Source organism: Lepidothrix coronata, unplaced genomic scaffold, assembly GCF_001604755.1.
Source record: "Lepidothrix coronata isolate B3197 unplaced genomic scaffold, Lepidothrix_coronata-1.0 Scaffold18, whole genome shotgun sequence".
Lineage (NCBI taxonomy): Eukaryota > Metazoa > Chordata > Aves > Passeriformes > Pipridae > Lepidothrix > Lepidothrix coronata.
In genome coordinates, this window is record NW_016690198.1 from 1,504,947 (window position 1) to 1,516,960 (window position 12,014).

The following is a 12,014-nucleotide window of genomic DNA, read 5'->3' on the forward strand; positions in this document are numbered from 1 at the left end:
TATTTGTTATTTACGTAAAAAGCAGACATGTTTTTAAAATTATAAGGAAACAAAGTTATATTGTCTTATTTTCTTAAAATCCTTAAAACAACGGATCCAGTCGTGATCACAATAAAGTCAACTGAATTTCTGCATAAGGTTTAGATCTGTTATAACAAAAATGGAAAACTGAATTCCATGACTGTACATAAGCTTCAACATTAGCAAACATGTCCATATGCTGGAAAGCTGCTGCTTCTTTCTGTGAAGTGTCACTCCTTTGTTTTCAGTAACCAGTTCCTCAGAGATATTTAGCAGCCTATTTTCACTTACATGAAACTCATCAGTGTATTCTTGCCAAATAAATTACACAGTTAACAATTTCAAGCAGCAGAAAAAGCATATTATAGGACTGTACCTTGCTCTGGTAAACCTTAATTTCTTCATATGTGTGGGTTTGCCATGCTAGCTGATGTAATTCTTCCATTGTATATTGACATGTCTCCAAATGAGATTTAATGATATTCTGTGCAATTCGATCTGTGAAGAGGAGAATAAAACACAGTGAACAGTGATTTGCAACAGCAAAATGTTGAAAACATTGAAATTGTTGGAAAATGCACATTAACAGAATTAATCTTTTCTTTCCAATGCTACCTTTCTCTTATTTTTTTTATTTATGAAGATGATTATTGCAAAATGTTTCAGTATGCCAAGTCAAATGATCTTGATAAACAGTGGATCTGTACATAGTGGATCATCATAGTAAATGATACCTGTTAAACTATACAGAATCTTCATTCTGAAGGTGATTTTTAAGGAGTTTAAATAAATGTCAATTGGACATTTTTTTTTCCATTTGGTTACCCAATCACTTTTGTCTGCCTCATGCCTGTGCAGTAACTGGTAGACTCTTCTAGGCTGGAGAAGATGAAGAACACAGCTGTTGATTATCACCTCAGCAGGGTACCTTCACAGGCTTGAGGCCACAGCCTCAAGGCAATATCTCTCCTCCTACTGTGTGTAGATGTTTGCTTGCTTTCTTCATTGTCAGTTTCTTTCTAGTTCTTCTAAAAGAATTAATCTGTTGAAGTCAGTGGTCAGCAACTTTCAGAGCTGCTAGGTCTCACAGAAATTGACTGACTGCTCAAACCTGACAGAGACATTTGCATTACCTTGGGCAGACTCATAAAGAAACAGGAAACAGGTATCTTTCTTCTCAAGTTAATTTTCTAATTTAGTCTGATGAGCAAGAATATGGAGACTGGTTTTAGCAATGGGTGAAAGCTAAAACTAGTATCTTGGGATTTAGAAGGAGAGATAGGGAACACAGATGTCACATACAACACTAAGTTACCTTAAAGTTATCCTGAAATAGCAGCCTTAGAAACTACTTCACAACACGAAATGCAAGACGCAAGCAGAAAGGGAAGCATTCAGTGCTGCCCTGGAAACCCACCGAAACTAGGCGTAAACTTCTTAGAGAAGTATTTTAAAGCAGACCTTTGCCCTTTAAGCTACTTGAGTCGCTTAAAAAGATTTTCACAAAAACTTCCAGCATGAATTCATTAACACTGGAAGTTGAAATGTCTTGATAAAACATGTTATAGAAAACTGATGATTTCCTTTTTTGTGACTTTGAAACCTCAGTGCTTCAGCCTGAAGACATCACTTAAGCCAAACAACTTTCAAACAAAGGAAAAAAGGCAAAGGCACAGAAGTGAACTGAAGCGCTTGTGGCAGAATCAGCATTGCACAGAAAACATTTGTCAAAAAGGGAAAGGACATTGGCAATGTATTAGCCAGACCTGAGCATGGGATGTAGAAAGAACTAAGTATGTCATCATTTACTTGTTCACATCCTCAACAGTTTGCACAGAGTTTATGGACCTGGAGCTTAGAGTTCCAAAATAAGACTGTCTCTTTGGACAAATATTGACTGAATTTAAAAATGCCAGCAAGAAGGAAAGCTGAAGAAAGAATGTAAACATGTATATGCTCTCTGTAAACACTGCTATAGGAGTGTTATTTAAAGGACACGTGTCTGTAGTACTGTCACGGTTAATAAGCTGAGACTCAGTGGAAAGGCAGTGAAGAAAACATAAATGAGTTGCAGATTTGTATAGAAAAATAAAACCTGCTCAATTGAATCTGTACAGGTATCCCTTTAAAGGTCAACACTATATTTAGGTTTCCTGATGGAAGAATTGGCTCAGGCATAAAGACAACCAAGAGCGTATATTAGTAAGTACAGTGACCTACCCACTGTTCTTTTATGGAAGGTTGAATGCAACTCTTAATCCACGATAATAAACTGTTGCATTTCATAATAAAAATCTTAGAGATAAATGGGCATCTTGGAATAAAAGGATGATGATTTTAAACAATTTTTTTACAAGATCTTTAACCAAGAAAAGCAAGCAAAACCTACCTTTTTTAGAAGATCAAAGTTCAGAACTTTGCCCCCAGATTGTTCTATTTACAGTTTTAACTACATTATCTTTTTGGGAACATCCTTAGCTATTGTAAACCCCATTGCAGAAGTTCAACTCAAGCTATATTTTTTTGTCAATTATGTTCCTGGAAGGATTTAACTGGAGAGAACTGAGATATGGTCAGAGGAACATTTAGGCCTTGTATCTAAAAAAACAGCGCAGGAGCATGATTTCAACTTGCATTACAATTCTGCAGTCTCAAGGGTGAAGGATTTTTGCTCTCTGCAGCCACTGTCTGGTCTTCTTCTCTCTTGTGCTTCTAAGCCCAGCTCTCCTAGCTTCACAATTTGTTACACAAGCTACAATTTGTCAAGCTATTCACACTCTTGGCATAGAGAAAACGCTTACAGTAAATGTCTCACATAATTTCATATTATTGCATAGACAGATTTTGAATCAGATAAGGTGACCTATGCCAACAATTTGAAAACAAGACCTTTTGATTTCACTGACTTCAAAATATACTTTATTAGAAGGTCTCCATTACTGCAAAGCTCCTCAGCTCCATTCCTTTTCCCACCATTTATGTATTTACCTTAGGAAAGAAGAGTTCAGAAACTCTTCAGGGTTTTGTAGAATGGCATTCTGTGTTTACCCCTATACATCTTTTCCTTATGTACTTGTGCTTATGTTGATCTGACATTAAAACCCAATTAGATGTGCAAAGGCCTGGGGCAATCGCAGCAAGCAGTAGCTCTGAATGTTGACATACAAAGAGGAATCAGGTGCAAGACAGACTTGAAACTCTTGTGCCACAGGCTAAACAATGTTGAGTGTGTGATGAAAAGGGTACACTGGGTCTGAGAGGAGGAGGGAACTGCTCATTCAGCATAAGCAGCAGAGGAGCCTGCTTGCTTACACTCCGTGCTGAAGTCTCTGGAAGGAGCTTTATGCAAATACAGCATACACTTGGTGGCAGAGCTGGCATGATTCAAAAAGTAAAAGAAGTATAAGCTTGTCTTGGCTTCTCAGATGGTCCAGCAACAGAAGATCCAAAGCAAGCAGAGCCAAGAACATCACTCTCAAAGTGTTTCACAGACCATAGATGTCTTTTTTTTCTCACATTTCCAGATTTTAGCATTGTTTTGCCAATGAAGTACACATCTTGGAAAATTCCATGCAGAACGACATTCCTAAACCACTGGGAATAATGTACTGACATGTAATGTAAACCTGTCCTGTCACAGGAACTGTGCTCTACCCAAAATATGATAAGTTTCTGTGAGACCTAGCAGCTCTGAAAGTTGCTGACCATTGACTTCAACAGATTAATTCTTTTAGTGGAACTAGAAAGAAATGGACAATGAAGAAAGCAAGCAAACATCTACACACAGTGGGAGGAGAGAGAGTGCCTGGATGCAGTGGCTGTGGCCTCAAGCCTGTGAAGGTACCCTGCTGGGTTGATAATCAACATCTATGTGTGACCTCTTTTCCAGGCTAGAAGAGTCTACTACAGTTACTTCACATATCACTCTTGACTTTTAGTTTATTTTGCTTTCAAAAATCTTAGGCCGGAGATTTCAAAGGTTCCCTTTCACTGGGAAACTGCATGTACACAACTAGCAATCCTGTTTGGATGGGCTGCAAGGACTACAAAAGGCAATTCCATTTTTGTGACCTCAATATGAACAGCATTTCTCCTTGAAATGCTGTCAGCTTCCATCTTACATAAGCTGAAGTAGGCTTGCAAGGTTTGCTGTATGAAAAGGAAAACAAAAGAGATGATTCTGACCACAGAAGTGTGAGAATCAAAGTCAGCAACATTTTATTTTCTAGGCACCAACTGCTGCAACTATTGAGTGAAAATTAATAATTCCAAAGGAAAGAATTCCTGAGCCTGCATGACAGTACACCACTAGCATTATAATAACTGTAGCCTGTAAACTGCAGAATTTGTAAAGCTTATCTGACACAACATGAAAACAATGTTGATTAGCTGCTTTACTCCTCCCCTTTTGCCTACATTTATTACATTAGGGCTAAATCTCCTACCATTCATCATGATCACTTAATATTAAATGATAACAGGGAATCTGAAAGTCACACCACATCCTGGCAGATTAACTCTTTCTGGGAAACATGGTCCACAGAAAATAATGCTCCCAGTGTCCAAACTCTGGCATACACTAGGACATGAAAGCATTTGCATTAGGTAGATTGGCTCTAAATTTGAAGATTTCTTAGTATTGGTACCTTGAAATTTTTCTTAGAAAGCAGGCACTTTTCGTACAAATGCTATGCTTCATTAAAAATAAAATCTAGAAGAAAAGTATTTGCTTCCAGAGAGATAAACCAGAAATAACTTACTCAATCAAGAAAACAGTCAGTAGTTGTAACCAATATGAGGTCTTGAAAAATCAGAAACACTCAAACAAAATGCATCATGGAATAACCACAGAATCACAGAATCACCTAGGTTGTAATAGAACTCTGAGATCACTAAGTCCAACCTTTGACCTAACACCACCTTGTCAACTACACCATGGCAGTAAGTGCCACATCCATCTCTTCTTAAATACCTCCAGGGACAATGTCTTCACCACCTCCCTGGGCAGCCCGTATATTTCTACAAAGAACTTCTTCCTAATGTGTAACCTAAACTTCCCCTGATGTAGCTTTAGACTGTACCGTCTTGTTCTGTTGCTGGTTGCTTGGGAGAAGAGACTGATACCCACCTGGCTACACTCTCAGGTAGTTGTAGAGAGCAATAAGGTCTCCTCTGAGCCTTCTCCTCTCCGGGCTAAACAACCCCAGCTCCCTCAGCCTCTCCTCATAGGACTTGTGCTCCAGACCCTTCACCAGCTTCATTGCTCTTCTCTGGACCTGCTCCAGCACCTCAATATCCTTCCTGAATTGAGGGGCCCAGAACTGAACATGATACTTGAGGTGTGGCCTTACCAGTGCTGAGTACAGAGGAAGAATCACTTCCCTAGTCCTGCTGGCCACACTGTTCCTGATCCAGGCCAGGATGCCATTGGCTGCCTTGGCCACCTGGGCACACGCTGGCTCATGTTCAGCCTTCTGTCCGTAGCCTGTAGCGCTGCATGTGGTTGTGGCCAAAGCGCAGGACTCAACACTTGGTCTTGTTGAACCTCATTCCTGTCCTGTATATACTTGTCTGGCTTTCTACAATTGCCCACTATTCTAGTTGTAGAGACTCTGTTCTTAGGGGTGACAAGGAAACCTAGATGGTGTTGGTTGGCATGGCTGGAGAGCCATGACCCAAGTGGTAAGGCTGGCCCCTGCTCCCCACGGCTGGGGCAGTTCTGCCTTTCTTGTCGCAGCAGGTGGGGTACTGCTAGTGAGGACCTGAAAGGTGTCGGATGAAAGGGGAGATAATTTAATTGGGATTTTGTGACGCAGCAGTAAAAAAAAAAAAAAAAAAAGTCTAATGCATAGTAGTAGATGTCTGGAAAAAGCTGAAAATTGAAAATTGTATATCAGGAAGCTGAGGAGGATCATAAAGAGAACAATGCCATTTCAGCAAAAGAAATGGCCTTTCATCTCCAGTGTCTGGGTGGGTAATAGGTACCATGAATGTGTGGTCTGGTCAGTTTGATTGGTCAGCAGCCACCACCTTTTGGGGTGAACATGGGACTGGTTGTGTTTCTGCCTTTCCCTGAGGTTGTCTGTCTCCTTTGCCTCTTAAGTAGTTTCCTCTTCAAAAGCTGTAGGAACCCAAGTGTCTGAGACTGCTGCTTCCTTTCATAGGAGTGGGCCAGTAGCTAAGGAAGCATTGGACAGCCCTGACAGAAGGACTGGGCAGACAGAAAGACTGCAAAAGCCCTATATACCTCTTGCATGAACTTAGGACTACATCTCACCACTTCCAGAACAATAAATGACCCTTTCTGTTTCCAGATTTGGCTACTCTCCTGGGCTCTTTATTTGTTCGTTCTTGGTTTTGTTATGTTTTGGTTTTGATTCCTCTTCCCCTTCACCCCCCATTACATTTTTTATTTTAGATTTCAGCAGTCACCTCACAAAAGGCAGTCTCCAAAGATTACATTTGCTCAAACATTTATTGCATCAGCAGTGTAGGAATTGCTGAAATCCAAAATACATAGAGAAAACTCAACACTGCAACCTAATAGTAACAACCAAAATCAGCATAGCACAGACCCACAGGGGTCTATTGTCAGCTGATAAGTCAGTCCTGCCTTTTTCATGCATTTCCTTGCAATATTTAGAAATCTCCAACTACAATACTGAGAAAAAACTCCAACTTGAGGTCAAGTACAATACTGGTGGGGATGGATGCAATCCATGGACTCCACACAACATTCACCAACTGTAAAATGTGCCTGTTAAGTAGAAATTATCAACAGTACTTGGCAGTGTTTGCTTCCTAGAGGCTCCTTAGTTCTTTCATTTGTCTCTTTTCTCAGGAGAGACTCCAGTTTTTTCTCAGCAATCCCTTCTTTTGCACAGGGAACTGAAGAACTTTGAAGTGTGCTTCCTAAAACACTGATAATCTTCTTCAATTAAAATGAATAATGAATCTTTAATTTGCCACTTACCCTTAGGATCCAGTTGGGTAGCTAAGAGCTCATCTCAGCTTATACCCTAAATTGAGCTCTCGTAGGGATCTACTTTGAATTAATGCTGCAATAACATCACAGTTTTGGCTGGCTGCTGTAAGCATGCATATCAATTTGTACAACTATCAAAACTCCAGCCAAGTATTCTAAATAAAATCTCTGTTCTATGACCCAAAAAACTGCCAAAATAGCATTGGATCTACACTATTCTGCACCCTGACTCAAGGGTATTAAGACTGCAAAATTAAAAATTTTAAAACCTGGTTTCATTGCACAGATTATATTAAGAAATTCTTTGACAGTCGTAGAGGCAGCGACACAGGGAATAAAGTAAAAGTATGTCTTGAGTTTGCTTTCAAACACGGATAATAAGTCCCAATTTTTCAAATTAACTGGCTGAAAAGTCTGAACTTTTTTCTTTTCCACAGAAGAATAGGAACATTTTGTCTTAAAAGTGGTAGTAAAAACTCATTACATTTTTCAACTCTCCTTGGCATTCTCAACTTTATCATGCACAGAGTATTTCCCTTTCAAAAATTATTATAAACAGACTAGCAAGTTTCATAAGCCCTATTTGTTTAATAAATTTGTAGCATTACAAAATATGCAGCCTAAGAAGATGGTATGAAACACAAAAACACTCATATGAGACTAGGAGTGCTAGAATTAGTTAATGAATAACCCTTCCCTGTGTTCAAGTTATTCAGTGGTTACTGTCATGAAGAGACTGACCACTGAGTAAATGTTATGTGTGTGAATTGTCTGTTTCCTCTCTCTCCTTCAAAGCAAATCAGTGTTTCATTTGCCTTTCTAAAAAGCTCTAAATTACTAGAAATGCCAGTACAACTGAAAGAAGTCTTTATCTTAAGGAACTTAGAGAATGGACCTAGAATTCTTTTAAATCCTAGAGGATTTTTATAAATGCTAAAAGGTCTCTACTTAATAATGCTTCTCCCGGGTCTTAGCCAATTTAGTAAAAAATGTATATTTTGTACTAATTAGAGATGACTTAACTGGCAGACTAACCAAGGCAATAACTTGAGCTTATGGAACATGGACTCTAAAGGCATCATATAATTATAAAAAATTTATTGAGATGAGCTGTTTCCTAGCTTCTTCTAGCACAGCTTACACAAAGAGATCTTTATATTAAAATTGAGATTGTTCTGAAACAAGAAAGTGGTTTCATTTTTTATGACTAAGCAAACACTACTTAGACTGGAAATTGTTGTCTATTAAACCTAGAAATATGCATGGAGTAATTGGAATATTAATGGTTTTAAACCAGGGCTTGAAGAGTTTGCCCTGTCTTAATCTGCAAAAGACTGGGAGAATTTAACATATCTTTTAGTGCTTACTTCACTGTTACAGGCTTACAATTCACTTTTTGTAAAGATTTTAAGCAGTCTATCTATAGTAACGTTTTAAAAAGTAATAATAAAATATTCAACAATGATTCTATCTTCCTGTAGTTTCGCAAATAAGTTTTATTGAAATCATGTTAGCGTATAGTGTCAGAAAGTGAAACAATTTGGTTACCATAAGCAATGCCAGATCAAAAGAAAAAATATTCATGTAATCAAAAAGGAACACAAGACAAGGCTCCATGCCTTAATATCTTGCTTTAACTATTCCCATTTACATGTGACTTTCATCTGTGCAAGATAACTGCACTGTAAAATCTGTGTTCTGATAATCAGTTTCAGCATTTTTCTGAGCCCTATATCTTGTAGCATTGAATTTTTCCACTACACACATCTATGTTCCTCTCCCATGCATTTCACTTCAACTTTTTCTCGTATTTTTTCACTCTTGTATAAAAGAATTGTTGCTGTTCTGTGAAATAAAATATGAAATTGAATGGACTGAAGAAAGACATCATTACTTATGGAGCTGGGAACAGCATCACAAAATGCAAAACAAGCAGAATTACACTATTCTCAGGAATAAAGTGGAAAGCAGTGAAAAGCATGAAGTGAGTGATGAAATTTACCAGACAGAAGGCAAACAGTGTGAAAAAGTGAACTGTAGCCTTGGGAAGTCAAACTTAGGATGTTGCATGGGTACTGGGAGAAGAAAAAAAAAGTGTAAAACCAAACTTATGTTGGCTTCCTTGTGCTTGAGGATTAAGGAATGATCGACTAACGTTGTTTAGGATGACAAAGAAATACACTATGGACACCAGATTAAGTTCTCAGAAAGTACAAGTATGCACATTGTCAGTGCTGACTACCCTGAAACACCATACACTAAGATTAAGGACAGGGAGCATTGACACTAAACCAGTAAAGGGCTTACTCACATGAGGAAGAAAGCAACATATAATCACTAATTCAAACCACAGAAATTTCGGCAGACAGTATGGCACTTCCATATACTACAGTGATTCCTAAAGCATCATTGCCTTGACCTCTTGATTTTCATCTGCAGTTTGCCTCCTTGCAGGCTGTGAGTGAGACAGTCCTGGAAGACAACACACTTCCTTCATATGTCCCAGGCCCTCCATGCTCTGGTACCTGCTCCAGCCTTCTTTTTTTGAGGGTTTCTTGCAGAAAACCTGTTACCATTTTCTTCTGCTATTGAAATTTCTGCTCCAAAACATACAACAGAGAATCAGCCAAAAGGCTATTCTTACAACTGGCAGCTAAAGCATGTCTCAGTACACTTTATACCATTAGATTTACACTGATCTTTCAGTGTGATTTCTAATCTGACAATATTCACAGCACAGTGTTATTTCTGAGAATACTGTCATGATATAGGGTAATATACGGGATATATGATGTGTAATTTTACATATTTTGACTGCTACAAATGGTTGATTTCTAATTGATTTTTTTATTTTCAATAGAATGAACATATTTTGTCAAGCTTGGTCGTGCAAGAAAACATTCTTTTTTTAGCAGAAAAGGAGTTACTTTATATAATTACTTTAATGGATTAGAAATGTGCTCACTTTAAAGAACTATATTATGATGCTTTAAAATGCAGGCTATAGATAAGGTTGTTTTTAATACTATTTTATGCATGTTTTTAATACTATTTTATGCATATTTTTAATTAGTTTTTAAAACAAGCAGAAGTTCCAAGTTTTGTCACATGAACTGAGTACAGAACGGAAATATTAATTTATTCTGATTGTCACTTTTAAATAGGTAATGATGGTAAGATACAGTGCCCTGATGGCATGAGCGCAGAAATGCACACACCACATCTTAAATGCTCACTAGGTGGCAACATTGCTCCTCTGAAGTACAGCTGTCAGGGTGTCGACAACAGCGCTGCAAGTTTTTACTGTCAGGTTGGTAGGAGAGATATTAAATTATGGCCTAGAAAAAGAGGTGAAAGAACATTATACAGGACTGCAGTCACAAAAACATCATGTTTCACTGCGTGGTGGGTGTTGGCTTTGTAAAGGGAACATAAAACATAGCTACTAATGTCACCTTAGGTATGGACTTTAGTTACAAAGCTCATTGCATTTTGAGTGTGATTTGGAGTGTCCCTTTAAAGAGCATCTAACTGATTAACAAGTGTTCAGTAAGCTATCTATTAACACTTGATCTGGCACAGGGAACAAACCCTGGAGATAAAGAGAAGGGAGTTAAAGAATAATAGTAGGAAATGCTCATCATGGGAGAAGTGCTTTTGCAACTTTCAAAAACAAAGCACAGCAGACTTTTTAAGACATCGGTCTGATGCTGACATATATATACTGCATATGCAACATACAGTGTTGTGGAAATTCATGAGCAGTATAGGCATGGAGGAACAAACTAAATTCTTTTAAAGTTAATGGGAAGATTTCTGCTGAAATCTTTGAACTGACTTTCAAACCAATCCTCAGCAGAGGAGTTGAGAATGTTTACAGGTGAAGATCTCCAAGTTGAGACAGTGAAATAACTAAATCCTAAGCTCCTGCTCGTATGATATTGCAGCAATGGAAATTAAATAACTTTACAGAATATAAAGTTGTTCACTGTGGTCCTGAGATGAATGTATTCACCTAGCTAAATCAAGATAAATTACATATGCACAGTGTCATCTGCAGTTTTCAAGACGGCTTGTCTTCTACATAACTATCCTGAGCCAGTCTTTAATAAATTTTTAAGGTTTTCCTTTATTGTCATTTTCCAGTCAAGTGTCAGCGACAAAAGATCTGTGTGTTATGGTGTAGGGCAGGTAGTGCCTCCTCCAATTCATATTAGGTGTCTGTCCTAGTGAGTTACTGCCCACCCTAAGACATACATAGCTGAGCAGGGTCAGAGGGGTTGAGAAAAGGGAAGATTAAACTCAAGTCTACAAACCTTAATTTAATTTTGGTAGAAATGTAAGCTCTCTTGGGTACCTTCAAATAGCCCTGATGTCAAAGAAACATCATGTAAATCTATGTAAACCCATTTTTCTGTGATTATAGAGGCTGGGCTATGTGACCTCCTTTATGTTCTAGTGGTTCCTTACTGTGGTATGTTTATACCTAAATATACACAGCAATAAGGTATTCTTCAATTTGACTTGGAGTAAAGCCTTACCCAATTTATTTTCTCCACAACAGTGTTTGCTAATAGTTTTATCTTGTCTCTAAGAAATTATAGGCTTGTAATCTCAACTGCAGTTAGGGCAGGGAAGCCCTTCCAGTACCTTTTACAGATCAAGATTGGAGCCACAACTTTAGTGAGGAAAATGCAATGTTCGGCTCACTGATAGATAATATTATGCACATATATTTAAACAAGATGGTCTTTATTTCATCAAGTCTAAAAATAAGTCTTTAATACCTGCTAATTTAAAATCACACTTGGGAGCAAGCATTGCTATCAGGAACTGGAGCTCCCTTCTCACTTTAGAATTTCCCGGTACCAGCTGACCTCCGTGAATCATGTGAGGAGAAAGCCATTCTGCAAATGATAAAATTCTTGCTTTTGATACAACAAGAAGATTTCATCTCCTGGACTGAAGTCCCTACAATATGAGAAATTTCTGCCTTCCCAGATGTGCA

General features: G+C 38.1%; 1 protein-coding gene across 2 annotated transcripts in view; it reads right to left on the bottom strand.

The window, feature by feature from the left end:
* The window catches only part of RORB (RAR related orphan receptor B), a 142,106-nt gene that overhangs the window by 11,164 nt on the left and 118,928 nt on the right, over positions 1 to 12,014 (bottom strand). For both annotated transcript variants that reach the window (XM_017807369.1, XM_017807370.1), the window contains exon 5: positions 398 to 519. In XM_017807369.1, coding sequence (XP_017662858.1) covers positions 398 to 519 — 122 coding nt within the window. The remainder of the gene's footprint in view (positions 1 to 397; positions 520 to 12,014) is intronic.